Genomic DNA, 26,153 nt, shown 5'->3' on the forward strand with positions numbered 1-26,153 from the left:
CTGCATCTTGAGTGGTTTGGGCTGGAGCGCAGCCAGCAGTGACGCAAGGAGCTGAGGGGAAGGGCAGGAAGCTGGCGGTGGAGTCCCTGCTGCAGAGAGAGACGCAGCGTGTGCTCAGTGGCAACACAGCTGCAGTGTTGGGGTGCTAAGCAGGCTCCCCAAAGCCACCCCTTCTGGGTAAGGCTCCCATCAGGCCAAACAGCTGTGGAAGGTGTACTGTGCAGCCCCGTGCTCCTCCTCGCTGCTCCCTGAAGCTGTTGGCTCCTGAACGCAGCTCAGCATGGAGCAGCCCCTTGAGCATCCCGGGCAGCCCACGGATGGTGAGGCTGGCACAGCTGGTGGGGATGACGGTAGCATGAGGTGAGAGCAAAGGGATGGCGACAAGCAGCCGGGCTGGAAGGGAGGCAGGAGGCGCCCAGACAGCCTGGCCACCCCAGCTTGATGCTGCAAGGTGCTGGGTTGTGCTGGGGCAATGCGGAGCCCCTGTGCCTTGGCAACCAAAGGGGGCTGTGATGGGGTCTCCCTGATGCCCCCATCCCTGCAGTGAGAACCCCTATGCGGGGCTGGTGAGCCAACTGCGGGCAGCCTGGCTCTCAGGGAGGACACGCTCCTTGGAGTACCGCATGGCACAGCTGGAGGCCCTGGGCCGCTTCCTGGAGGAGAAGAAGCAGGACATCCTGGAGGCCACCGCCTTGGACATGCGCAAGGTAAGGCCCCCAGGGCTGGGCACTGGAGGATCCAGGGGTTGGCAGGGCTGGGGAGCTCTGCCCTGGGCATGGAGCCCATGGGTGCACATAGAGGCAGTAAGGAGAAAACCATACCCCGTCTCCATCAGGAGCAGCCCATGGGGGCTGCTGGAGTCCAGCGAACATGGAGGGGACACTGCCAACCCTCGTCCCCAGAACCTCTGCCTGCAAAGAATGGCTGGGGTCATGGGAAACACTTGGACATATTTATCCATCCCTTGCTCCCATCATTTTCTCGCTGCTTTCTCCCTCTGAAACCAATCCCCACCTTGCTTGGTGCTTGGTCAAGTCCTCACACCCAAATGCACCCCATCCTGACTGTATCCCTGGCACTACTGCCTCCCCAGCCTCTGCTCCCTCCCTGGTGCTCCCAGCAGGAGCAATGGGGCAGAGCAGACCCAGTCCTTGTGCTCCAGACCCCCAGCCTGAACCTCCCCACTTCGGGACAGCTCATTCACCTGCATCATGAGCACTATATAGGGTTCATCATCTTCTGTTCCCCACCTCAGTTCAGAACCTCCCCTTGGACAACTGCTCATCCTTGCAGCCTTTCCTCATTTGTAAACACCAGCTCTTGTGCTGGAAGGTGATGCAGAGTGGTGCTTCATTTCACCCCTTTCCCATGGCTGCTGTGGGACCCCAGGGACTTGGGAGGGTCTTGTACATAAGAGAAGTGCTTGAAATGGGGAAGCACTGCTGAGGAGCCCAAGACTGGATTAGCAGCGACTTGCTGATGGTTGTCTCCAAAACACCACTGATGGCAGCAGCTAGGTAAAGGCACATGGCTGTAAGGACACAGGTATGATGGGTGGAGCGTGACCAAAGATCTGCCCAGCCCCATCTCTCCAAACAATGCTCAGAAGTTGGCAAATCCACACAATACTTGCAAATACCCTCCCCACTTAGTGTCCTCGGAATGTCCTGGAGCTGTGCACCTCCTGGGGTCTAGAGATTCTCCAAATCCCTGCTCCTTCTGGACAGCCCCATCTCCTCAGGCTCCGCTCCACAGCCTCCTCTGAAGATATCTCAAAGCTTTTGCTTTTGCTTCGCTGCTGTTGCTCCCCTTGAGGCTTGGCAGGGTACCCATAGCAGTGTTAAAGCCCCTTGAGATGCGTGTGAGAGATGCAGGAAAGCATGGAAGCAGTGATGGGCACAGTGCTCTGCACCCCCAGCCACCCTTCGAGGCTGAGTTCTCTGAGGTCCTTCTGTGCAAGAACGAGCTCAATGAAGCCCTGAACAACCTGTCCCGGTGGATGAAGGACAAGCATGTGGACAAGAACCTGGTAAGGGAGAAAAGGACCTTGCCAGCGTGGGCTGCTGGAAAGCCCAGAGCATGAAGAAGGCTGTTCAGGTGGAATCTGACCCACACCAATGTGCTCCTGTAGGTGACGCAGCTGGACTTGGCTTTCATCCGCAAGGACCCCTATGGGGTAGTGCTCATCATTGGGCCCTGGAACTACCCCATCTACCTCCTCCTGGTGCCCCTCATTGGGGCCATCGCTGCTGGTGAGGCTGAGCCCGTCCCTTGCTTACAGGATGCGGGCAGCACATGCCAGGGCTGGGGAACACATTGTTGGTTGAATCTCCCCCCAGGTAACTGTGCCATCATCAAACCCTCCGAGCTGACCAAGAACAGTGAGAAACTCATGGAGGAAGTGCTGCCCAAATACTTGGACAAAGTAAGAAGCCTATGTCATCCTTGTCCATGCCTCATGGCAGGGTTCTTCCCCCGCCCCTTGTGTATGCCGAGCTGTTCCTATACTCCCCACCTCTGAGTCTTCTGTGATATGCAGATGTGCACCTGTTCTCACCCATTACGCACTCCAAAGCATGGGGTTCCTTATGGCTGTGCTCCCTAGAACTAGCCCCTGGCTGCCCCACTGCTCACTCAGACACAGCACTTCATCCAGGTTGCTGATAGTGGGGACAGGAACAGAGTGACACAGAGGGTCCCCTCCTCTTTCGCTGCAGGAGTGCTTTGCTGTGGTGACTGCTGGCGTGGAGGAGACCACCAGGCTGCTGGAGAACAAGTTTGACTACATCTTCTTCACCGGTGCGTCTTGAGGGCCAGAGCTGAGCCCTGCCCCGTGCTGGGATACGGGGGCACTTGTGCTCCCTGCGGCCCTGGCTCCCTGCAGTGCCACGTCCCCAGGCCAGGCTGCAGCCCTGAGGGATCCCTGCCGTGACACATCCCTTTCTGCCCTGCAGGCAGCCCCTCAGTGGGCAGGATCATAATGACGGCTGCTGCCAAGCACCTGACACCGGTGACGCTGGAGCTGGGGGGCAAGAACCCCTGCTACGTGTCCGACACCTGCGATGTGCAGAACGTGGCCCGGAGGGTGGTCTGGGGACGCTTCTTCAATGCGGGGCAGACCTGCATTGCGCCCGACTACGTCCTGTGCAGCGTGGAGATGCAGGAGAAGCTGATGCCTGCTCTGCGTGAGGCCATCACAGAGTTCTACGGCTCTGAGCCCCGCAATTCCCCTGACTTTGCCCGCATTGTGGGGGACGAACAGTTCCAGCGCGTGCGGGCGCTGCTGAGCAGTGGGCGTGTGGCCATCGGGGGACAGACGGACGAGGAGGAGCGCTACATCGGTGAGGGCTTGAATTTCAGATAATCCTGCTCACCCTTGCATAAGGTGGTGTGGATTTTGGACAGGGTCTTGCAGCCAGAGAGGAGAGAGAAGGGACATTTAGTTTGCATGGCAGCTTGGTGAGGCATCTGGCCTTAGAGGAGGGACCTGTGCACTGTAGATCAAGATATCATCCCCAACCTCCAGGCGTGGCTGACACCTTCAGGTTTCTCTCTTTGCAGCCCCTACTGTGCTGGTGGATGTGAAGCCCTCTGACCTTGCCATGCAGGAGGAGATCTTTGGCCCTATCCTGCTCATCATTACAGTGGCCAATATGGATGAAGCCATTGACTTCATCAACAGCCATGAACGGCCTCTGGTTGTGTATGCCTTCTCCTCTGACAACAAGGTAGAGTGCCCTGGCTGTGCATCTGGCCAACTCTCCTCACCAAAGATTTTGGCTGAAGGATTTTGGCCCTGGCTCTGCAGGATGGATGGCAGCTGGGGTCACGGCATCAACACCATGTCCCCTTCTGTGCTCTCTCCAGGAGGTGAACCAAGTGCTGGAGAGGACGAGCAGCGGGGGCTTCTGTGGCAATGACACCCTGATGCACGTGACGCTGACCTCGCTGCCCTTCGGTGGTATTGGTAGGTCCAAGCCCCCACCTTGTCCCACCAGCACCCTTGGCTTCAGCTCCCAGGGCTGAGCTCCACGGCTTTGCAGCCACAGTGTGTGAAAAGCACCGAAAGCTTTCTTCTCTCAGTGGTTGCTGTCCCAGGCAGCATTCCTTATGTATGTGGAGATGTCTTATTTAAGAAGTAGGAAATCTGAGATAGCGCCAGCAGAGGAATATCTCTAGACTTTAAGTTTTTCAAGGATCTCCATTTTGGGCTGCAGGTCTGAATACTGCACAATTTCCTATGAATTTCTAAGCATATGAAGTCCCTTTCAGCAAACACCTGAAGCCACATATTGCAGAAAGCTCTTGAGGTATAGACAGCACTGAATCCAGATCATCTGGATCTGGAGACATGACAAGGAAAAGCTTCACAAGCATTTACCATCATCCCATCTCAGAACTGAGAAATCATTGAAGAATGTGCAACTCCTGGTGGTCCTTCTCATTGCTCCACACAAAGCTTTTTGCAAAGATTTTTGGCAGACCCTGAAAAGCTCTAAATCTTATTCTGACCCTTTTGCTGGGGGTTTCCTCCTGGAAAAGGCAGCTGTTGCTCTATTTCCTGTGACGCTGTGGTCTCCTCTGTATGTATCCTGGCCACCAGGCAGTGCTTTTAGATTTGCATTTGATGAACTCCAAACACTGTGCAAGGAATCCCTCATGACACGAAGGAAGTCCATATCCACTGTAAGTCCTACGCTCCTATGTGCCGGCTGACTTCTGAGCCACTGTAGATGCTTTCTGCCCACACTTTCTTTCTCTGAAGTCTTGCACAGGCAAAGCTGGGTCCAGTTCTGCACTCTTTTCTATCACAACCCTACGCAGATGTGTGAGTAGGAGCAGAGCATGTGTGGACCTCCAGAAGGTCTCCCAGCCTCCATCTGTTTCCAGATCAGAGGACTTGCTATGCCAGAAGGGCACTTACTCAAGTTCTCCTTAAGTCCCAGGAAACTCCTGAACACCACAACACCCCGGTGACATGTGGTTTCACAGCTCAGGGACAGAAACAGCACTTTGGGACCGTCACTCTTCTGACCCATTCTATTTAGGTTAAAAAAAAAAAAGAAAGCAAACATATTAGCAAGAAGCGCTTTGCTTTTTCCTTGGTGATGAAGGAGTATAGATGATGGAGACACCCAGGCTTGAGGATGAGCTTTACTGCCAGCTCCTGTTCTCCAGAAGAGGTTTCAGCTGGCTCAGTGATTTCCCTGCCTCTTGGGGCTGAGTATGAACCACCACTGAACAACAGCACAGGAAGGCTGGAAGGGACCTTGAAGGTTGGAAGGGACCTTGAAAGATCACCACGACCTCGTAGAGTGAGGAGGTGTTTGGGGAGGCTGTGCTCATGGTAGAGAAGATGCTGCAGTAGGTAAGTGGGGCTGATGGAAGCTCTTGCTTGCTGCTGTCTGCTCTGAGCCACTCTGGCACCACCTGAGGTTTTGGGACCAGGAACTTCCACTGCTGCATTTAGAGCCAAAAACAGAACAGAAACTTGAGAGGGGAAGGAGGAAGCTGCAGTGCAAGAAGAAAGAAAGACAAAGAAATGAAACCTGTTTATCTAAAGTTTTAATTGAAGAAGAACCACATGAGGCTGGGAGCAGCCCAGCTCCTCTGCACGAGGGCAGCAAGGAGGCGGCACTTCAGATCCTCTCCCCCAGGCAGCGGTATGAGGAGAAAGGCTTCAGCCTGCCCGCCTCGGCTCAGAGGCTTTCGAGGACACAGCTCCTCCTAGCGAGGAGGTGATGCCCTGCCAAAGTATTGTTCTGCCCACGTTTTCTGAGCCTCGCTCGGTGCACAGCGCTTTGCGCTGCGGCTAAAGAACGCAAACGGTGACACTGAGGTTGCGAGTGCGGCCGGGAGCTTTTCCCCCACCCGGGCGCCCAGAAGCCTTGTTGGGGGCCCCTCCACCCCTCGCTCTCTTTCCCGCTGCCCTCCCAAGCCCTCCCCACGTTTCTCCTCGGCTCACCGACCGCGGCTCGCTGTGTGCTGTGCGTTGCAGGGTCCAGCGGTCTGGGGATGTGCCACGGCCAGTTCACCTTCGACACCTTCACCCACCACCGCGGCTGCCTGCAGCGTGGCACCGGCCTGGAGCCCATCAACACCCTGCGCTACCCCCCTTACAGCGCCCACAAGATGGGGCTGGTCCGCGCTGCCACCTCGGTCAAGCGCCGGGGGGAATGCCTCCTGCTCTGAGGCACCGCCACGGCCGCCCTGGTGCCTCCACAGCCGCGGGGGCCCTCCAGCCATCAGTGTCGTCTGTTGACTCCAAGTGCCTCGCTGTACCTATCGCTGGCTTGGTGACACCCAGGGCCACCTGCCTATCAGCGTGGGGTGGAGCTGGTAGCCAGTGGGATGGGAGAAAAGAAAAGAGTTGGGGCTTGGGGGTGGAACCAACTATAGATGGTGGCCCCCAGTTCTTGGTGCCCCACTTTGCCCTCAGTGCCCCCCAACTCCCACTTCCCCCATGTCTCCTGGCACGTTCCACGCATCTCCCACCGCCCCTCATATCTCCCCGTGCTCCCCACATCCACCCATGCCCAGCTGGACCCTTGTGAAGTTGGAGCCCTCACCTATGAGCAGATGCATCAAGCAGTTCTGGGAAAGGCTCTCCAGATCATTGCTGCAACTGGGCTCCCAGCAACTGCAGATCTGGATGAAGGTAAAGTATGAGGGCAATTGGTGACATAACTTTCTTAATCACAATCCTCATGTACTAATGGTTAAGTGCATTGCCGCGTTCTATCTTTGCTGTTTAATCTCACTTATCTTGCTGAAGTAAAGATAACTGCACTTATTCACCTTGGTGTCTGTGAACTTTGTGCTGAACAGTGATTATCAGGCTGATAAGTGCTTCCAAAGAAGGGGGTCAAGGTGCTCGAGAGCTTTGGCTGGTGACTGACTGTCGGCAGATGAAGCTCCCAGTTCCGTATGCCTCCTGTTCCTCACCCCATCCTGTACCTTAAGAGAGTGAGAACCAAACTCCAGCGCCTTGGCTCACAAAGCCAAACTTCTTGTTGGGTTCACCTGACAGACAAGCCAGGGAACATGCTGGTGAAGGTGGATGCTGGCTTGGCTGTGGAACCTGAGACCTCTCCCATGTGCTTGGCTGGAGGCCCGAATGACTCTGATATGCTCGCCTGGTGCCCTTCTTGTTGAGGCGTAGCCAGCAAGATAAAGAAACCAAGATCAAGACTCAAGCAGGAAGATTGTGCTCTACGCCCACTTCCCAATATGCAAATCAGGCATAAAGATTCCGGATCCTTATCTGTCCTAGACGGATTTTCACACAAACACATCCAAACCCTTTTCTGCATTGGAAAGACAGACAGAAGCCTGCTAGGGATGTCGGGATAACACTGCACTCCACAGCACAGACTCTCTCCAAAGGCTGCTCTGTCTTCGATTGACTCCAGGTAGAGATTTGGCAAGTGTTGTGCCACCAATATCATAAATAGCTAAGATGTGTGTATGGCTGAATGGCTGTAAGTCTGTACTTACTTTATGTGTATGGATGAACAGTCCATGTGCTTACTTCTCTAGTGGGAAATCTATATAACCTAAAAAGTGCATTGATATATGTTTAGCAGTAGTGATTTCAAGCAATCTGTAATACACTCACAGACATGCATTCTTGAGCATGAAGACAGACTCTGATGCACCCTGATCTTTGCCCAGCACAGGGTCACATTGCTCTTGGCTGTGCTCTATGGCCAGGCATACGCAGCATGCTGCAACAGGAGCTTGGTACATGATGGTGGATTTCACCCTGGCACTGGGTGTTCTCCTCCACCTCAGGGGGGGTGACATCTCCCATCCTCACCAGCTCACAGCCACCCTGTGCCATGAGTGACCACGCAGGGCTGGTGAGCCACCTGCGGGCAGCCTGGCTCTCAGGGAGGACACGGCCCTTGGAATACCGTACAGCCCAGCTGGAGGCCCTGGGCCGATTCCTGGAGGAGAAGAAGCAGGACATCCTGGAGGCCACTGCCTTGGACATGCGCAAGGTGAGAGGGATGGGGCTGCTGGTGAGAAGTGCTTGACTTTCCTTCACTTTTTCCCCCTCATTTTTTCCTATCTATTCTCCATCAGTTTCCTCCCTTTTGCTCATCTGCACCTCTCTGGGGTTGGCACACGGTTGCTTGGGGAGAGGTGGCCTCTGCTTTTTGCTGTGACCTTCAACTCAGCTTTGGAGACACCCACAATGGGACACCACAAAGCAGGCCTCCTGATCACACAGAATTAGGTTCAGTCAGCTCTGCAGAAGCTTTTGCTGAGCGCAATTCAATTCCTTGTGCCCATCCGCACCTCCAGAGCTGCATGTGTTGTTCTACTATCAATGGAGCTAAAGCTCTTGAGATACCAAACATGCGTCTCCAAACCTGAGTCTCTGCTATGCCCCAGAACATGGTGGCACAGAGTGGTATGAGGCCAGGTAGCACATTGTTACATAGGTGGCATGTGGTAGACATGGAAGACAGTGCCACCTGTCTTCACAGCACAAGGCCAACAGTGGCATCTGGCCCTACTGAGGCCACCACACCCTACTAGGAGGGTGAGCGTGGGGCTTGGGAGGAAAACCATTGCAGTGGGGTGATGGTAGTGACCATGATGTCTTCCTGCATGTCCTCAGCCATCCTTCGAAGTGGAACTCTCTGAGATATCCATCTGCAGGAGTGAGCTCAACCACACGCTAAACAACCTGGGTGCCTGGATGAAGGACGAGAACGTGGACAAGAATTGGGTACAGGATGGCGTCTGCCAGGGATGGGCAGGATCGGAACAGTGGGTCCCTAACAATCTCCTTCCTGCTGCAGGCAACACAGCTGGACTCGGCCTTCATCCACAAGGACCCCTATGGGGTAGTGCTCATCATCGGGCCCTGGAACTACCCCATCAACCTCCTCCTAGTGCCCCTCATTGGGGCCATTGCTGCTGGTAAGGCTGAGGCTGCATCCCTACTACCCAACGAGGGTACCAGGACCTCCACGTAGGCAACCTGAGTTCCCAACCCCAAGGGCGGTGATGGTGGTGGGTTTCTCTGCTCCCCAAGAGCCAGCTCCTCACTGTGAAGGAGCTCTTGTCCTACAGGTAACTGTGTTGTACTGAAACCCTCCGAAATCAGCAGGAACATGGAGAGGCTGGTGGCCGAGGCATTGCCCAGCTACCTTGACAAGGTAGGAAGGCTGCTGGCCACAGCTTCTTGTCTCTCTATATCCTGACAAAAAAAAACAAAACAAAACAAAAAAAACCCACAGCTGAGTTGTATCCTGTATCATTCTCCTAAACCACAGGACTGCTTTGCTGTGGTAACTGCCGGAGTGGAGGAGACCACCAGGCTGCTGGAGAACAAGTTTGACTACATCTTCTTCACTGGTGCGTCCCATGGGGAGGCTTTGGTTACACCTTCAAGGCAAGGAGACACAAAAGGAAATGGACAAGATCAGCTTACGCTATAACCCTTGTCCACAGGCAGCCCCTCTGTGGGCAGGATCATAATGACGGCTGCTGCCAAGCACCTGACACCGGTGACGCTGGAGCTGGGGGGCAAGAACCCCTGCTACGTGTCTGACACCTGCAATGTGCAGAACGTGGCCCGGAGGGTGGCCTGGGGACGCTTCTTCAATGCGGGGCAGACCTGTGTTGCGCCCGACTACGTCCTGTGCAGCGTGGAGATGCGGGAGAGGCTGGTGCCTGCTCTGCGTGAGGCCATCACAGAGTTCTACGGCCCCAAACCCCGCAATTCCCCTGACTTTGCCCGCATTGTGGGGGACGAACAGTTCCAGCGCGTGCGGGCGCTGCTGAGCAGCGGGCGTGTGGCCATCGGGGGACAGACGGACGAGAAGGAGCGCTACATCGGTGAGGGCACAGCATGCGTGGGGGGGTGCCTTGCTGGATCTGGTGCGGGATGACCTGTCTCTGCTCCTGCAGCCCCCACAGTGCTGGTGGACGTCCAGGAGAATGACCCAGTGATGCAGGAAGAGATCTTTGGCCCTGTGTTGCCCATTTTGACAGTGACCAGTGAGGAGGATGCCATCACCTTCATCAATGCCCGGGAACGGCCACTGACACTCTATGTCTTCTCATCCAGCACAAAGGTGGCAGCTTCCTCCACGTCCCAGTATCCACAGGGACAACATTGGGTGACTGCTCATAGTGCTCATTGTTCACGTTCCCCCATCCAAGGTGGTTCGTCGGCTGCTGGAGCGGACAAGCAGTGGTGGCTTCTGTGCCAATGACACCATCATGCACATGACACTGACTTCACTGCCTTTTGGTGGCATCGGTATGTCCATCTGTCTTTCCGTCTGCCTCTTTGTCCATCTGCCTGTCTGTCTGTCTGTCCATCCACCTGTCTACCTGCTGGGCCGTCCACCCACCCCTCTGTCCGTCCATCCCTCTGCCCCGTCTATCAGGTCCAGGTCCAGGTCCTCCTTCACCCTCAGTGCCGCGGCCTAGCACCGTCGCAGGCCCTGAGGCTTCATTCCCCGTTCAGGGCTCAGCGGCATGGGCCGCTACCACGGCCGTTTCACCTTCGAGACCTTCTCGCACCTCCGCTCGGCCCTGCTCCGTGCCGACGGCCGGGAGGCGCTGAACAACCTCCGCTACCCGCCGTACGCCCCGCGCCGCCTGCTGCTGCTCCGCAACACCGTAGAGAGCCGCCGCCGCACCGTCACCTGCACGCTGCTTTGAGCGCCGTCTCAATAAACGCTTCCTTCCGCCCTCATCTCCGCCTGACCAATCGCCGCGCCGCCCTGCCATCCCCTAGCCAATCCGCGAGGAAGCCCGCCCCTTCTCCCGCACGAATGGTTATTACTGCCGCCAATCGGCTTGCAGCGGCCAATAGAGTGCGAAACGTGGCTGTGGTCCCGCCCGGTGAAGCCAGTACCGCTGTGCGCATGCGCTGCTGCTCCCCGCGGCTGCGCACTGCACCTTGGGGGCGGGCCAGGGGTCAGGACGGCTGGGTCCTTGGGGGAGGTGAGGCCTGGGGGCGGAAAGGGGGCCTGGAGGGACTTGGGGTTGGGGGAGGCTTGGGGTTGAGGTGTCATCTCAAAGGGAGGGCGATGTGGGATTTCCTTGCGTGGGGAGGGGGCAGGAAATTCGGCTCCATTTTGTGTTGTGGGAGAGTGAATGTGGACAGGACACCCGGTTCTCTTGGGTGGGGGGCAGGAGGTGGAAGTCCCGTGTGTGTTCTGGGGCAAGGGGGGGCAGGACGCCCAGGTCCCTCACCCAGCTGCTAGGATGCCCCTGTGGGGTGTTGTGCGGGGGAGGGGGGCACCTGGTGTTCCTTTATGGGAAGCAGTGCTGGGGGGCTGCCCAGGACCCCCTCAGTGCTGAGCATCTCCTGCAGCAGGATAGCACATGGCAGCGCTACGCTTCTTGCACCGGGCTGCCCGGGCAGGTAAGTGGCGAAACCGGGACCACCCTGCACCCCATTGCCAGCTCCGTGCTGCTGGCACGTCCTCCCCTCCACTCTGTCCTTCCCAGGTCCGCCTGTTCCCCCCTTGTGCTACCTGCGGGCACTCAGCACTACCACCCCCCGGGAGTGCTACAGTGAGTACTGCCCCCATCCCTGTCCCCATCCCATCCCAACCGTGACCCTTCCCAACCCCATTCCCCTCCCATCACCATCCCCACAAAGCAGAAGCTGCTGCCGTCCCCCCACTCCGTGGAGGGTGAGGATGGTGTTGTGCCCCCCCACAGAGTATGTCAACATCCAGGAGCCGGCTATGGACATGAAGTCCATCACCGACCGTGCTGCGCAGACCCTGCTGTGGACAGAGCTCTTCCGAGGTGAGCCCTGTGCTGTGTCCCACCCCTGAGGTGAGATCGTGCTCCACTTGGGGGTGACACTGTGCTCCCACAGGGCTGGCCATGACACTGAGCTACCTGTTCCGGGAGCCGGCCACCATCAATTATCCCTTTGAGAAGGGTCCTCTGAGCCCACGCTTCCGTGGGGAGCACGCGCTGCGCCGCTACCCGTCGGGCGAGGAGCGCTGCATCGCCTGCAAGCTCTGTGAGGCCGTCTGCCCCGCACAGGTGAGCACCCCCCGTGTCCCATCCTCTGTTCCCGGGGCTCCCCCTTCTCTGACATTGTATCTGGGGACAGGCCATCACCATCGAGGCTGAGCCCAGGGCGGACGGCAGCCGCCGCACCACGCGCTACGACATCGACATGACCAAGTGCATCTACTGTGGCTTCTGCCAGGAGGCTTGCCCTGTGGACGCCATCGTGGAGGTGAGGTGGGAGCGGGACCCACCTGCCATGGGAACCCTGAGCATCCTTTGCTGAATGTCTCCCACCCTGCAGGGTCCCAACTTTGAGTTCTCGACGGAGACGCACGAGGAGTTGCTGTACAACAAGGAGAAGCTGCTCAACAACGGCGACAAGTGGGAGGCTGAGATTGCGGCCAACATCCAGGCTGATTACCTGTACCGGTGATGGTGGGGAGACCACGCCGTGTGCCCCCCAAATCCCGTTAATAAAGTGGGCATCCACCAGCCCTTTCCTACGCCCGAGCTTGTGCCTGCCTTGTCTGATTCTGTAGCCGGGGGGAGGATGCGTTGGTCCTGGGGGCTGCAGCCCACTGGGGCGGGGGACACCTTGTGGAGGAGTTTCCAGCGTTGGGGAGGTTTGGGGGGCGGGTTCGGCTGCCGGAGTGCCGCCCCCGAAGCGCCGGCGTGTTCCTGTGGGCAGCGGAGGGCCGGGCTCCGCACTTCCTCTTCCCCCAGGAAGAGCCCGGCCCTCCCCACCGAGCACCGGGTAGGAGCGGGCGGTGCCGGGTTGCTCACGGCTGCGAATCCCGGGAGGAGGGAGGGACAGCATGGGGCGGGCGCCGGGGCCGAGGGGCGGGGACGAGGGGTCTCGGTCCCCCCGGCCGGGGGCGCGTTGGCTGTGACTCAGATGCAGCTGAGCTCCGCGTGGAGCGGTGGGGGAAGGAGTTGGGAGGGTGAGGGGAGGAGGGAGTTGGGGGTGGGACAGCGTTGTGCAAGCGAAGTGCCGGGAACGGCGTGACCGCGGCCGACTCAGCCGGGAAGTGCCGTGTGACTTCCCCTGGCCCCAGCCCTTCAGCTCTGCCGTGGGGACAGCGCGGCTGAGGAGAGGCGGCAGGATCTCCCCATCCCACCCCATCTCTACCCCAGCCTGTCCCATCCCCGTCCCACCATCTCAACCCTTTTACATCGCGTTCCTCAATCCCATCCCCATCTCCATCCAATACCCCACCATCCTATCTCCATCCCGCCACTCCAACCCACCCCATCTCCATCCCATACCACCGCCCCAACCCATCCTATCTCCACCCCAATCTGTCCCATCTCCATCTCATTCCATCCCTACTGCAGCCTCCCCTGACTGCTCACCTCCCTCTCCCAGCCACAGGGTGCCCCCAACCAGGCCGCCATGGGGTCCCTGTTCCGCAGTGAGGAGGTCTGCCTGGCGCAGCTCTTCCTGCACTCGGCCTCGGCGTACAGCTGTGTCAGTGAGCTGGGCGAGAGGGGGCTGCTGGAGTTCAGGGATGTATGTAGGGGGTGCAGGGACCCCCATCTGTATGGCCTTGGGGTGGTGGGACAGGTTGGGATGGGCAGGGTGGGCTGGGGGTTTGGGTAGCATGGGTGCAGGGGGGAGACTCAATGGCGTTTGGGTGTGGGGGATTGGGTTTAGGGGCAGGAAATGGGGCATAGATGGTTTGGAGTGCTGTGGGTGTGAGGTGATTGGGATGGGTAGGTTTGGATGCTGTGTGTGTGGATGCTCTGTATGCAGGATACTGAGCTTGGGTGCTTTAGTGTGTTCTGGGTGCAGGGGAATTGGGATGGGTGAGTGTGGGTGCTGTGGGTGCAGAGGTTTGGGGTGCTTTGGTGTGTTCTGGGTGCAGGGGAATTGGGATGGATGGGTGTGGGTGCTGTGGGTGCAGAGGTTTGGGGTGCTTTGGTGTGTTCTGGGTGCAGGGGAATTGGGATGGATGGGTGTGGGTGCTGTGGGTGCAGAGGTTTGGGGTGCTTTGGTGTGTTCTGGGTGCAGGGGAATTGGGATGGATGGGTGTGGGTACTGTGAGCACAGCAGTTGGATTGCTGTGGGCACATGTGGGCTGGTTTGGGGGCTGAGGGGCCATGGGGTTTGGGTCCTCTGGGGATGGGTGCATGCTGACAGAGCTGCTGCGCACCCCAATGCTGACAGCCATGACTGTGCCCCCTCTTTCCCCAGCTGAACCCCCACGTGAGCGCCTTCCAGCGGCGCTTTGTGGGCGAGGTGCGGCGCTGCGAGGAGATGGAGAAGACCTTCAGTGAGTGCTGAACCTGGGGTTAGCTGGGTTGGGGGGGCGGTCCTTCCCCTTGATCCCTTCTCCCACATCTCCTCTTGCAGCCTTCCTGCAGCAGGAGCTGCAGGGGGCTGGGCGAGTGCTGGGGCCGTGCACCGAAAACCCTCCAGCACCCGTGGCCCGCGAGGCTCTACGAGTTCAGGAGCAATCAGAGCAGCTGGCGAGGGAGCTGCGCGAGGTCAGCCGCAACCGCGCTGCCCTGCGAGGGCGCCTGCAGGACCTGCGCCAATACCTGCACGTCCTGCGTGAAGGCCAGCGCCTCACAAGCATGCCGGTGGGTGCCGGGACCCACCAGACCAAGGGGACATCTGTCCCACACCCCGTCACCCACAGCTTCCTCTCTGTGCTCCCCGACACTGCAGGGCCCCCCTGGTTCGCCGACATCAAGCCGGGCGTTCTCTGAGCACGAGCCGCTGCTCGACCCCTCTGTGCAGCACCACCTTGACCGCAAGATCAAGTGAGTGGAACTGGGGGTGTGGGGCAAATGTGGGGCAGAAGTGGTTGTAGGGTAAGGGTTGGAGATAGGTCCTGTGGCAGTGGTAGGATGAGGGTTGGAGTCGGGCCTATGGGGCAGCATTATGGCTGTAGGGTGAAGTTTGGAGATGGGTTATGGGGTGGCGGTATGGCTTGTGGGATGAGGGTTGGAGGTGGATCATGGGGCTCTGGTATGACTGTAGGAGATGATTTGGAGATGGGCCTTTGGGACAGTGGTGTGGTTCAAGGACAAGAGCTGGAGATGGGCCATGCATCAGGGGCAGTAAGCAAAGCTGTAGGAGAAAGGTTGGGAATAGGCCATGGGGTGGGGGCATGGCCACAGCAGAGCAGTGCCCATCCCAGTGCTCAACGCTGCGTTCCCACAGCTTTGTGACTGGTGTCATCCACCCGTGGAGAGTGAGTGCCTTTGAACGGCTGCTGTGGCGAGCCTGCCGTGGCTACCTGGTGGCCAGTTTTGTGGAGATGCCTGAGCCCCTGGAGGACCCAAACACGGTGACTGTGGCACCTGGGGTTTGGTGGGAAAGGGAGATGGGACAAGCTGGTGCTGATGTGACCTATGTGTCCACAGGGTGAGAATGTCACCTGGGTCATCTTCCTCATCTCCTACTGGGGAGAGCAGATCGGGCAGAAGATCCACAAGATCTCAGACTGGTGAGTGAGCAGCCCCACATCATTTGGACACACAAAAAAAGCTTTATTTAGTGAGACCCGCTGCAGTACCAGGGAGCACCAGCCTTCAACATGGCAATGTCCATCTATCCCAGCTTCCACTGCCATGTGTACCCCTACCCAGAGAGCGAGGCCAGCCGGGCTGACACGCTGAATGGGCTGGTCAGCCAGATCCAGGACCTCAGTGTGGTGAGCTGGGCACCGTGAGCTGGGGGATAGGGAGGCCACACCAGGACTCCAAATCCCTGAGCCCCGTTTGGGTGCCCACAGGTGCTGGAGGAGACAGAGCAGTACCTGGCACAGGTGCTGGACAAGGTGGTGCTGGCACTGCCCTCCTGGAAGGTGCAGGTGCAGAAGATGAAGGCCATCTACCTCGTCCTCAACCAGTGCAGCTTGGATGTCACCGAGAAGTGCCTCATTGCTGAGGTCTGGTGTCCCGTGCAGGACCTTACCCAGGTGCAGGAAGCCCTGCGCCAAGGATCGGTGCGTGTTCTCTTGTGGGGTTGCTTGGTTGGCTCTTGTCCTCATGCCAAGGTTGCTTTGGTTGACCCATGTTCTTGTGTCAAGAGCTGCTTGGTGTGCTCCCACCAGTGTCAAAGGTGGTACGTGATGGTACATGTTGTGGGGAGAGTTTTTATCCCCCACTCCTGGTGCCCTGAATCCCTGTGCCACCCAAACTTGGCGTCCACGCTGCTCCATCATGGCCGTGGGTTGGGTGCCGTGGGTCAGGCTCTGGATGCCTTCCCCACAGTACAAGAGTGGCTCAAGTGTGGAGTGCTTCGTGCAGAGGATCCCCACCTTGGAGAGCCCCCCAACTCTCATCCGCACCAACAAGTTCACTGCTGGCTTCCAGAGCATCGTGGATGCCTATGGGGTGGCCAGCTACCAGGAGGTGAACCCTGGTAAGGACCATCGTGTCCCCCTGCTGCATCCCAGTGCTGACGGGGCCCTGTGTGACATGGTCCCTGTGCCTTGCAGCCCCCTATGCCATCATCACGTTCCCCTTCATCTTTGCCATCATGTTTGGGGATGTGGGGCATGGGCTACTCATGTTCCTCTTCGCCCTCTGGATGGTGCTGTTTGAGAACAGCCCCAGCCTGCAGCAGGGCAGCAACGAGGTGAGTGAGACATGGTGTGGGGCAGGGCTGGTTGGGTTGGAGGTAGAGGGCAAGCATTGGGTGTAGGGGTTGGAGGTAGAGGATGAGGTTGGAGGCGTGAGTTTGCTGTGGCACAGGGCCAGCTTGAGGCAAATTGAAGTTCTAGGCAGGGTGGTGTGGGTTGGGAACAGTGTGGGCTGGGGGTAGTGGTGTGGGACATGGGAGCCACCTTTTGTTCCCCCCCCCAGATCTGGCAGATGTTCTTCAAGGGACGCTACCTCATCCTGCTCATGGGGGCCTTTTCCATCTACACCGGCTTCATCTACAATGAGTGCTTCAGCAAAGCCACTGTCATCTTCCCCTCAGCCTGGAGCGTGGCCACCATGGCCAACCACTCCTCCTGGAGGTGGGTCCCCATTTTTCCTTGTAACCCTGGTCCTGCCCACACTGACGCCTTGCTCTGCCCACAGCTCTGCCTACCTCGCCACCCACCAATCCCTCACCCTGGACCCCAATGTCACTGGTGTGTTCCAAGGGCCCTATCCTTTTGGCATTGACCCGGTCAGTATCCCATGGGGGAAAGGCAGGATGGGACCCTCGCTGGAGTGGCTGGGCATCTCTCTCATGTTGTCCTCGGCAGATCTGGAGCTTAGCCACCAACCACCTCAACTTCCTCAACTCCTTCAAAATGAAGATGTCAGTGGTGCTGGGCATCGTGCACATGGGTTTCGGCGTGCTGCTAGGCATCTTCAACCACGTGTGAGTCCCCCATTGGATCATGCTAAGGAAATGGTGGCAGGATGGAGTGGGCGAGCAGGGTCCTGTGTCGGAGCTGAGCTGAGTGCAAACCTCATCATTGACTCCTGCTCAGGCACTTCCGACAGTGGCACCGGCTGGTGCTGGAGCTCCTACCTGAGGTGGTCTTCTTGCTGGCCCTCTTTGGCTACCTCGTCTTCCTCATCTTCTACAAGTGGGTCAAGTTCAGCGCCGCCGACTCCCAGGTGGCTCCCAGCATCCTCATCCACTTCATCGATATGTTCCTCTTCACCTCCAATGCTGACAACCTCCCGCTCTACCGGGGACAGGTAGCATCTCTGGGACACCCCACCAAGACTGGGGTGTCCCAGTGTCATGAGCGGGGACATCCTCAGCTCCATTTGCTCAGGATGTGTAGGATGTTGGCTGTCCCAGTGCTGGAAGAGACCCTGAATTGTTGTGTGCTGCAGGTGCCGGTGCAGATGGTGCTGGTGGTGCTGGCACTGGTGTCGGTGCCTGTCCTGCTCCTGGGGACACCCCTATATTTGTACAACCAGCAGCACAGGCGGAGGGTGAACTCAATCCCGGTGAGGCTGGGGATGAGGTTGGGGGTCTTGGCTGAGGTTGGAGGGCCTGACCAGGACTGATGTCCCCATGCAGCCTGCAGCCACGGTGGAGCAAGAGCCACTGCTGGAAGGGCAGGAGGCTGGCAACTCTGTCAATGCCACCAAGGAAGATGTGGAGAGTGGGGGGCACGGCCCTGACGCCAAGGTGAGGGGCAGGGGGCTGGTGAAAGGGGGGTCAGGTGTCTTTGCCCCTCCCATCAGCCCAACACACAGCATCCCACCTCTGTCCCTGCAGCACATGGACTTCTCCGAGGTCTTCATGCATCAGGCCATCCACACCATCGAGTACTGCCTGGGCTGCATCTCCAACACCGCGTCCTACCTGCGGCTCTGGGCGCTCAGCCTTGCCCATGCACGTTAGTGCCCCCTGTGCCCTTCAAACCCACCCCAGTGGCTGAGCTGAACCTCACTGTCCCCTATATGTCCCCCACCCCATGGGCAGAGCTCTCTGAGGTGCTGTGGACCATGGTGATGCGAAATGGCTTTGTGGGGCTGAGCTACGTTGGTGGTGTCGTGCTGGTGCCCGTCTTTGCCGCCTTCGCCGTGCTGACCATGGCCATCCTGCTGGTGATGGAGGGGCTCTCCGCCTTCCTGCATGCCCTTCGCCTGCACTGGTGAGCCTAGTGGATATGGAGGGGACAGAACCCCGCACACCCCCCTCCCCGGCCCTCAGCATGCCTTTTTCCTTTCCTTCCTTGGCAGGGTGGAGTTTCAGAATAAGTTTTACGTGGGTGCTGGCTACAAGCTGTGCCCCTTCACCTTCTCGCCCGATCCCTGGGAGTAACTGAACTGTGCCACATGGACCTGGAGGGCTCCACATTGCTGGGACCCCCCAGTGCCATGTGACGGGGGAGGGGGGGTTGGATGCATGCTCCCTGGCCCCGTCCTCTCCTTTTCCAAGCCTAGAGGTTTCTGCAGTAAATAAAGCCCCTGGCTCCCTGTTTGTGTCCCCTGTTTGCGAGTCCTTGAGGGGGAGGTACAGAGAGGACCCCTCACTGCTGCCCATAGCCAAAGCCATCTGGCTGCAGGGCAGGGAGGGGGTAGGGGCTGGCACGGGGCTTGGCCCCCACATAGACACTGTGGGGTGGGTAGGGGAGAGGTTGGAAGTGGGATGCAGATAAACCTGGGGGGGGCACAGCAGCCAGCGCTCCATGGCTGCAGGGGAGCAGCGGGGGGGGCAGCACGGCCTCTGGCCCCCCTACCTTTGTTCTGCGTGGTGGCCTGGGGGAGGGACAGCGTGGCGCCACACCTGCAAGAGGGAGGGCAGTGGGGTGCTGAGGATGTGGCTGTCACCATGGCACTGTGGCAGGAGGGGGGCGTCTTACCAGGGCTCAGGCTCGCCGTCCCGAAACCCTTTGGCAAAGGGGTTGCTGGCGATCTTTAGCTGGGTGATCTGCAGCAGAAAGGGAAGCAAGTGGGATCAGGGGCCTATGGGCTGGGGGGCACCCCGTTGTCCTCCCCCTCCCTTCCCCAACTCACCCGGTGGTTCTGGTATGCCGTCACTGCCATGAATTGGGTCTCTGGGAAGCTGAAGGACTTGAAGTTCTGGTGGGCAAAGCGTTCGCTGTCACGCCGGGGGTCCACCAGCACCACGTGAAAGCGGGGCTGGTAGCGGTGCATGGAGTTGAGGATGATCTGGGATAGAGCAGAAAGTGGGTGGTGAGATCCTCACCCCACATGTGCCCCCCATCCCTACCCCAGCGCCATGTCCTCACGTGGCCATTGTCATCCAGGAGGTTGTTGGTGAGCTTGAGCTTGTCAAAGGAGACGATCTGCCGCATCCACTGCGCACCCTTGGCTGGTGAGTCAGGGTGGAAGTGGACACGGCCAGGAGCTGCTGGGTCAGCACGGCCAGCCACTAGCCAGGACGAGCTGTGGAAGGCGTACCTGGGGAGCCAAGGGGGCTCAGCACCGTTGGGATGCGCCCATCACATCCCATCCCTCTCCATCCATCCCCACCGGTATCTCTTGTCATCCAACGGCACGAAGTCCATCAGCAGAACGTAGTCGGCCAATGGGTCCAACCCTGACAGCTTCACCTGGAAGGTGGGGAACATCCTCCTGCGGGGAGGGGGGAGGCCACAGGGGTGCCCCCCCCTGCCCCATCACCCCTCCAGCACCCACCGCCGTCCCTACCTGCCTGCCTTGGTGACGATCATCTCGGTGCCCAGACGGTTGAATTCCTCCCAGAGGTTGCCCATCTCCAGCCGTGCCATGGCATGGCACACGCGGCGGTTCTTGCCACTGGCCCCTGGCCCCTCACATGCCCACCCAGGAGCATTGCCTGCAGGGAGGCCCTCACTGGGAATGGCCAGGAAGGCTGTAGAGGGGGGCAATAGGTGCTGAGGTTCCTGCACCCCACTTTTGGAAGCCACCCTATGCACCCTCAGCCACCCATTGCATCCTTCTCCAGCTGAGGTTCCCCATTGTCGCATGGCGTTATCCCACCCGATTGCCTTTTACCTGCCATGGGTGGGTATGAAGCAACTGCAGCTCTGCCAGCTCCAGACTGCAGCCCCCGCAGAACACTGAGGGGTTTTATCTCCCTGCATGGGGGTGGAGACAAGGGGGATGGAGCTTGATGGGAGCATTACCTCCCCTCCCTGTTCTGCCTTCATGCCTTGGCACCCCAGTGATGGATGGGAGGGGCAGCAATGGCTTTGGGACCCCTAGGTGGGTCTGGGTGTGCCTGGGGTGGGGATGTGACATTGGGGATGGGGGGCAATTGTCAAACTGCAATGGGGCCAGCAGCACAGCTGGGGTGATGGGGACAACAGGGGGGAGGGGTTGAAGTCCCTGTGTTTTGGGTCAGCGCTAAATTTTGGGGAATGGGACTGGTTGTGCAGACAAAGGGGGGGGCCGCCACCTCCTCAATCCCCCACATCCATCACCTTGCTGCCTGCATCCCCTGCGGCAGCAGCGTGGCCCCATCCATCTCCTGCTGTCAGCCGCAGGGCCAGCATTGAGCAGGAGATGAGGAGGTGTGAGGTGATATGACAGCCAGGGTGGGGCTCAGCACTGCAGTCCTCGTAGTCGATTTTTCTGCTTTCCTCTGTTTTTCAGCATTTAATGAACCTCTCTGGTCTCCATCAGTAGAATGTTTTCCCACAGAGGGGTGGGAACGAGACCCCCCAGTTTGGGGGCAGGTGCTCTTTGGGAGAGAGGTTTCTAAACAGGGGATGGTTGGCTTGAAAACTGTGCCGCCATGTGAAAACAGCTGCTTCTGGCCTCAGCATCACTTGTGGTTTCGTTTCTTCCTTCCCAAGGCTGCCAACTTCCTACTTGCAAGCAATGAATGCAGCGACTGTGCTGGCAGCATGATAGTAATCCGCTGGTGTCCCTCAGCAGAATTCCTACACACCAAGGATCTCAAGGTGGTAAATCTGAGTCTGAGATAAATCAGTCCATTTTATCACACCAGCAAACACCTGAAAGAGGGGGTTGTTGGGGCATGACAGAGCATGAAGCCATAGGGCCTGGTCTTGCCTTCTCTGTGCATCTCCATCTGATGGCCAGAGATGATGCTCCAGATGCGCCACATCTGCAAAATGTGAGTTCCAAGAGTTTATCCAACCCAATTTTGCCTTGAGAAAGAGGAACCCAACCTTGCTTTGCAGAGTTTCTCCTCGCTTTGAAGGTAGGTGTCATCCAAGCACCAAGGGGTGCAGGAGGACTGTGGGCAGTCCTCAGTGGGATCGTGATCTCAATCGCCTTGGAAGCCCTCTCCAGGCAGAGCAAGAGCAAGGAGGTGGCAGAGTGCATCCAGCAAGCATTTTATCAGGGGGAAATCACAGTTGACCAGCTTGGACATTGTGCAAGGTGGGGAGAAGGCCGTGTGGGTGGGAAGGGCAGCAATGGGTAGCGGATTGATACCGTTGGCTCCTTGTAGTCAAATTTGAGAGCTATGGTTTGCATACAAGGGGTTTAAAATGGGTAGTAAGGTGTTTCATCACCCACAGTGGGTGGGGGACTGTGCTCCACCAGTGCCCATCCAAGCGTATGGTGAAGCTGAAATATTCACAAAGTGGATGTGTATTGCCAGATACTGTCTCTGAGGGGTAACAGAGCCCCTTTGTCCATCTGATCTGAGGCTGTCTGCTTTGGGTGCACTGCTTATCCAAAACTAGATATGCAGAGAAAGGAGGATGACCTGCTCTGGGATTTGTTCCTCTCCTGCTCTGGGATTTGTTCCTCTCCTGCTCTGGGATTTGTTCCTCTCCTGAGGCTTGAAGAGATTCTCAGTTCCCAAATCCCCGGACTTCATGAAATAGCGAGGCATTTGCTGAAAGTGAGTTATTATCAAGTTCTAATGCAGAGAGCAAGATTTTTTTCCCCAAAAAATACTTTCAAGGATATATTTTTCAGCTTTTTGGAATGCCCATCTCCTTCTGAAGACTCTAGAAACGGGTTAGAGAGCCAGCAAATGCTTTAGAGCTGAAAGAGAGTCTCAGGAAGCCAAGAGAAACCTCTTTCTCCCAGAAAAGAAGCATTGCAAAATCCCATTTTATGTTACCCACATGGTGCTGCACCTTTTGGCAAGCTGTTTCTAATCAGTTCATGCCTGAAATCTTCCTTTAGCTCTCATCTCTATGGCCTGCTGGAGAGCGGGCTTTATAGCTGGGGGATGCCTGCCTGCAGCAGAAAGAACTGCAAGAATCTTTCTGTCCTTCTTCATGTAGAAAGCATGCACCAAGCCAGTGGCAGAAAGCAATTGCACCCAGGTGACTGCGTTTGGTTTAGCAGGGTTCACAGGTGGCCTCATGGGTCAGGTTCCCCTTTTGTTTCTGTTTCTGCTCATCTCTATCGCCACCGTCCTGGGGAACCTGGTGATGATCGTGTACCAGCCCTCAACTCCACATCTCCATGTATTATTTCCTGGGCAATCTGGCTTTTGCAGACCTCTGCTCCTCCACCATCATCATCCCCAAGGTGTTGGTTGACTCTGTGTCAGAGAAGAAGGGCATTGCCCACGCTGGATATGCAGCCCAGGTGTTCATTTTTGATTTCTTGGGCTTCCTGCTGGCTATGATAGCTTAAGACCACTGTGCAGCCATTTGCCATCTCCTGCTGTATTCATTCATCGTATTCCCAAAATGCTGCCCCACTCGTGCCTCTCACCTGACTGTTGTGAGCTTCCTCCATGGTACATCACTATTTACTTAAAGCTCCAGGGATAATAAACGGACAGCAGTGCTTTACACCACAGTGACCTCCATGCAGAACCCCGTGATCTACAGCCTGAGGAACCAGGAGGTGAAGGAGGCTTTGAGGAGACTCACAGAAATGGCAAAGATGTGGGTGATGTGCTTAGTTTTTTCATTAAATATCATTAAATATCCCATACAGATGGTGCTCCTGGAGACTTCTGCCTGTTGCCTCACCTGAAGTCTGATTCATTGTCCTCTGTTGGCTCAGGGTACTGATAATTTCACTCAGTGCTCCAAATGTAATTAATTGTGTTTAGCAGTTAACTCACCCCCATGAAAAGCACAAGTAGGGAGCTACAGCCTCACTCTTCTCACTTAAATCTCTGCCACATTCTGCTATCTGTCAAAATATTCACATCATGGGCTGGCCCTTCTGCTTAGCAAGTAGGGGCAAAAGAGATATTGTCATTCCAGGGAACCAAGGAGATGTTATAAAGTCATTAAATGCCATCACACGTGGCCTCAGGACACGAACGCCTTTAAGCAAGAAAAGGGGAGATGACAGTAAGTAACTGATATGCTACACAGGAACTGTTCTTCCTTGTTTATCATGAAACATCATTCAGTGATTAACAGATAAAATGTTATGGATGGCAGTTGGGCAACCTCTGTTGTGAATGAAGGCACTGCAATGCAGTCTGAGATACAGCCATGATGATTCTCCCCAAAGGCATGTGCTAGATGATGTTTCCCAGCCTTACTGATTCCATGACCCATGAGGATGGTGATGAATGTAGAACCCTAATGCTACCCCAGAGCCATGCAATAATTTGGGCTGGTGGTGAAGCAAGGAGAAAACTGGGTCAAACCAAATCAGGGTGACACTGATCTGTTGATTTATTGACACACAATCAACGGGTAGCCCTATGCATTGCAGGTCAGACTACAAAGCAGCAGAGCTGAGCACTTTTGTGTCCCAAGTTTCTTGCCATATCTCTGGTTACTATTTAATCCATGTGTGGTTGTCTTTCTCACCAGATTGGAGCAAACCCTCTCAGACTGCACTGGGTGTTTCCCTCCCACCCTGTTTGCTCTCCCATTCCTGCCTTATCAGCACAGCTGTCACTCTACCAGGGGAGACGTCACCAGAGTTTCCTGTGTGGCAAATTCATTGCAGGAGATCTGTCCAGCTACAACATGGAGCCCACAGCACCACATGGCTGGTATCGATTCCAAAAGGACAAGCGGTTATTCATCTTTTCCCGTATTTCCTGTCCCTGAAATGGGTCCCAAACCTCCGTGCAGCCATGGTTATTATGCATACCACCTACGGCATGAGCATAAGCTGCCTGCTCCTTTGTGTCTTCCACGTACTTAGAGATGACATCTAGAATAAGCTGTTCCATCCCCTTTCCAGGGATGGATGTGAGGCTGGCTGGCCTGCAGTTCTCTGCATTCGCCCTCTTGTCCTTTTTGAATACTGGTGATCCTGACTTTCTTCTGGTTGTCAGGCTCCTCTCCTGATTGCCACAGCCTTTCAAAGATGATCAAGAGTGGCCTAGCAGTCATGTCCACCAGCTCCCTCAGCACTCATGAGTGCATCCCATCAGGACCTATGGACTGGGTGTCAAGTTTTCCTAAATATTCTATGCTGTAATGATCTCCCCACTCAAGGGAAAGTCTTCCTTTTCCAGACTTTCTCCCTGATCCTCTGGACCAGAGATCTCTTGAAGGCTGGCCTTGGAAACGAAGACTGAAGCATATCAATTTGAGTTGCAAGGGACCTTTAAAGGCCATCTAGTCCAATATGGTGAAGCTTGCTATTAGATGGGGCTATTTTGGTTAACTTTGATTTAAACATAGGTATGAGCAGTGCTGCTTTCTCCAGGGTAAGATTCACCTCTCCTCCATGTAGATACCTAGTGACTGTAGCTGAAGATCACCTCAAACGTCCTTATGAGCCATGGAATCACAGAATGGCCTGGGTTGAAAAGGACCACAGTGAACACCTAGCTTCAACCCCCTGCTATGTGCAGGGTTGCCAACCACCAGACCAGGCTGCCCAGAGCCACATCCAGCCTGGCTTTCAATATAAGGAATATGAATATATGGAATGTGAATATATGGAAAGGACTTATCTCCTTAGCTTTAAACAATAACATGTAATCTCTTCTACGTAAGTGCCCTGTGGCCAAGAGAGATTTGGTTAAGTGTGTTGGTGGAACCTGGGTTAAACACCAACAATTCATCAGCCAAGATCTCATTCAGCTCTGTGGATCGCGTTGGTGAGAGAGCCAACTCTCTCATAAGAACTTGGCTTACAAAGAAGTAACAGCAGACATGAGCTATGGGTCTTAATGCAAGCTGAATGTAAAACAGAGTGAAATGAGTCCCAATCTGGAGGACCTGACTAATGCTGTTGAGTAAACAAAGGCACAGAAAGAGAAAAATGCCCTTGTTCTCCTTTGAATAAAAGGGAGTGGACAATTCCTGAGAGGTGAAGAACCTGGAGACCAACCCTTTTCTTTCAGAGCTAGCTGAAAACCAAGCCAACTTCAATTTACTTTAGCACAGTAGTGTGTTTCAGTATTACAACTCACAGCAAAGTCTTTGTTTGAACAAGTTATTTGGGGCTGGGACCTCCTTTTGAGCCTTTGTTCAAGTCCCTCCGTTCTATTGTATCAACTACGCCACTCAGCTTGGTGCCAACTTTCTGAGGGTACATTCAATCCCACTGTCCGTGTCACTGATAAAGATATTGAAGAGCACTGGTACAAAGACGGACCCCTGGGGGACCCCCTGGGGCCACCTGAGCCACAACCCTCTGGCTGTGACCATCCAAACAATTCCTTATCCACCTAATGTTCCAGCCTTCAACTCCATCTCTCTCCAACTTAGAGATAAGGATGTGGTGTGGGACCACACCAAAGCTCTTGCACAAGTACAGGTAGATGACACCTGTTGTCCTTCCTCTGTCCACCAATGCCATCACTTCGTCATAGAAAGCCACCAGATTGGTCAGACACAATCTGCCCTTGCTGAAGCCAT

The 26,153-nt window shown here is 56.4% G+C and overlaps 5 protein-coding genes across 8 annotated transcripts; 4 read left to right on the forward strand and 1 right to left on the reverse strand.

Moving 5' to 3' along the window:
- Positions 1 to 67: 67 nt before the first annotated feature.
- On the forward strand, positions 68 to 6,749 carry LOC125695317 (aldehyde dehydrogenase family 3 member B1-like). The gene is made up of 10 exons (XM_048949596.1): positions 68 to 360; positions 545 to 707; positions 1,919 to 2,029; positions 2,132 to 2,252; positions 2,340 to 2,425; positions 2,718 to 2,799; positions 2,955 to 3,341; positions 3,562 to 3,728; positions 3,868 to 3,967; positions 5,999 to 6,749. Exons 1-10 carry the CDS (start codon positions 281 to 283, stop codon positions 6,190 to 6,192), a joined length of 1,491 nt encoding a protein of 496 aa, XP_048805553.1. The 5' UTR covers positions 68 to 280; the 3' UTR covers positions 6,193 to 6,749.
- A 636-nt stretch (positions 6,750 to 7,385) lies between these two features.
- LOC125695318 (aldehyde dehydrogenase family 3 member B1-like) lies at positions 7,386 to 10,713 on the forward strand. 2 transcript variants are annotated; one of them, XM_048949598.1, is made up of 10 exons: positions 7,386 to 7,412; positions 7,823 to 8,003; positions 8,630 to 8,740; positions 8,814 to 8,934; positions 9,088 to 9,173; positions 9,291 to 9,372; positions 9,469 to 9,855; positions 9,928 to 10,094; positions 10,183 to 10,282; positions 10,493 to 10,713. In XM_048949598.1, the coding sequence occupies exons 2-10, from the start codon at positions 7,842 to 7,844 to the stop codon at positions 10,687 to 10,689; spliced, it is 1,413 nt and encodes a 470-aa protein (XP_048805555.1). In that variant the 5' UTR covers positions 7,386 to 7,412; positions 7,823 to 7,841; the 3' UTR covers positions 10,690 to 10,713. The 2 variants fall into 2 exon arrangements, with proteins under 2 accessions (XP_048805555.1, XP_048805554.1); XM_048949597.1 differs by lacking the exon at positions 7,386 to 7,412 and adding an exon at positions 7,701 to 7,743.
- Positions 10,714 to 10,891: 178 nt separating this feature from the next.
- Positions 10,892 to 12,516, forward strand: NDUFS8 (NADH:ubiquinone oxidoreductase core subunit S8). Of its 2 annotated transcripts, none has more exons than XM_048949637.1 (7): positions 10,892 to 10,974; positions 11,351 to 11,398; positions 11,485 to 11,550; positions 11,701 to 11,790; positions 11,864 to 12,036; positions 12,107 to 12,235; positions 12,308 to 12,516. In XM_048949637.1, the coding sequence occupies exons 2-7, from the start codon at positions 11,359 to 11,361 to the stop codon at positions 12,437 to 12,439; spliced, it is 630 nt and encodes a 209-aa protein (XP_048805594.1). In that variant the 5' UTR covers positions 10,892 to 10,974; positions 11,351 to 11,358; the 3' UTR covers positions 12,440 to 12,516. The 2 variants fall into 2 exon arrangements, with proteins under 2 accessions (XP_048805594.1, XP_048805593.1); XM_048949636.1 differs by having other exon boundaries at positions 10,895 to 10,974; positions 11,348 to 11,398.
- Positions 12,517 to 12,649: 133 nt separating this feature from the next.
- Positions 12,650 to 18,899, forward strand: TCIRG1 (T cell immune regulator 1, ATPase H+ transporting V0 subunit a3). 2 transcript variants are annotated; one of them, XM_048949579.1, is made up of 20 exons: positions 12,650 to 12,760; positions 13,373 to 13,516; positions 14,201 to 14,279; positions 14,360 to 14,589; positions 14,678 to 14,772; positions 15,176 to 15,302; positions 15,379 to 15,461; positions 15,575 to 15,668; positions 15,750 to 15,962; positions 16,231 to 16,381; positions 16,458 to 16,597; positions 16,825 to 16,982; positions 17,047 to 17,137; positions 17,217 to 17,335; positions 17,448 to 17,661; positions 17,803 to 17,919; positions 17,993 to 18,103; positions 18,194 to 18,314; positions 18,401 to 18,572; positions 18,661 to 18,899. In XM_048949579.1, the coding sequence occupies exons 2-20, from the start codon at positions 13,400 to 13,402 to the stop codon at positions 18,740 to 18,742; spliced, it is 2,514 nt and encodes an 837-aa protein (XP_048805536.1). In that variant the 5' UTR covers positions 12,650 to 12,760; positions 13,373 to 13,399; the 3' UTR covers positions 18,743 to 18,899. The 2 variants fall into 2 exon arrangements, with proteins under 2 accessions (XP_048805536.1, XP_048805537.1); XM_048949580.1 differs by lacking the exon at positions 12,650 to 12,760 and adding an exon at positions 12,849 to 12,926.
- Positions 18,900 to 18,950: 51 nt separating this feature from the next.
- Positions 18,951 to 20,428, reverse strand: TBX10 (T-box transcription factor 10). The gene is made up of 8 exons (XM_048948158.1): positions 20,422 to 20,428; positions 20,095 to 20,278; positions 19,918 to 20,019; positions 19,674 to 19,845; positions 19,438 to 19,593; positions 19,284 to 19,351; positions 19,161 to 19,207; positions 18,951 to 19,081 (listed from the first exon to the last, which is right to left on the reverse strand). The coding sequence occupies exons 1-8, from the start codon at positions 20,426 to 20,428 to the stop codon at positions 18,951 to 18,953; spliced, it is 867 nt and encodes a 288-aa protein (XP_048804115.1).
- Positions 20,429 to 26,153: the final 5,725 nt, after the last annotated feature.

This window comes from Lagopus muta, chromosome 6, assembly GCF_023343835.1.
Source record: "Lagopus muta isolate bLagMut1 chromosome 6, bLagMut1 primary, whole genome shotgun sequence".
Taxonomy (NCBI): domain Eukaryota; kingdom Metazoa; phylum Chordata; class Aves; order Galliformes; family Phasianidae; genus Lagopus; species Lagopus muta.

Bases quoted from the DNA above. Each gene is read 5' to 3' on its own strand.
- LOC125695317 (XM_048949596.1), top strand. From the start codon at position 281: ATGGAGCAGCCCCTTGAGCATCCCGGGCAGCCCACGGATGGTGAGGCT. The intron at 708-1,918 runs GTAAGGCCCCCA...CTGCACCCCCAG, and splicing joins CCGCCTTGGACATGCGCAAG to CCACCCTTCGAGGCTGAGTT. The intron at 2,800-2,954 runs GTGCGTCTTGAG...TCTGCCCTGCAG, and splicing joins TGACTACATCTTCTTCACCG to GCAGCCCCTCAGTGGGCAGG.
- TBX10 (XM_048948158.1), bottom strand. The intron at 19,594-19,673 runs GTGAGGACATGG...GCTCTATCCCAG, and splicing joins TCCTGGATGACAATGGCCAC to ATCATCCTCAACTCCATGCA. The intron at 19,082-19,160 runs GTAGGGGGGCCA...TGCCCCCCCCAG, and splicing joins GGCCACCACGCAGAACAAAG to GTTTATCTGCATCCCACTTC.
- TCIRG1 (XM_048949579.1), top strand. From the start codon at position 13,400: ATGGGGTCCCTGTTCCGCAGTGAGGAGGTCTGCCTGGCGCAGCTCTTC. The intron at 15,303-15,378 runs GTGACTGTGGCA...ATGTGTCCACAG, and splicing joins CCCTGGAGGACCCAAACACG to GGTGAGAATGTCACCTGGGT. The intron at 17,138-17,216 runs GTCAGTATCCCA...TGTCCTCGGCAG, and splicing joins ATCCTTTTGGCATTGACCCG to ATCTGGAGCTTAGCCACCAA.
- LOC125695318 (XM_048949597.1), top strand. From the start codon at position 7,706: ATGGCCAGGCATACGCAGCATGCTGCAACAGGAGCTTG. The intron at 8,935-9,087 runs GTAAGGCTGAGG...CTTGTCCTACAG, and splicing joins CATTGGGGCCATTGCTGCTG to GTAACTGTGTTGTACTGAAA. The intron at 9,174-9,290 runs GTAGGAAGGCTG...CCTAAACCACAG, and splicing joins TGCCCAGCTACCTTGACAAG to GACTGCTTTGCTGTGGTAAC.
- NDUFS8 (XM_048949637.1), top strand. From the start codon at position 11,359: ATGGCAGCGCTACGCTTCTTGCACCGGGCTGCCCGGGCAG. The intron at 11,399-11,484 runs GTAAGTGGCGAA...TGTCCTTCCCAG, and splicing joins GCACCGGGCTGCCCGGGCAG to GTCCGCCTGTTCCCCCCTTG. The intron at 12,236-12,307 runs GTGAGGTGGGAG...CCCACCCTGCAG, and splicing joins CTGTGGACGCCATCGTGGAG to GGTCCCAACTTTGAGTTCTC.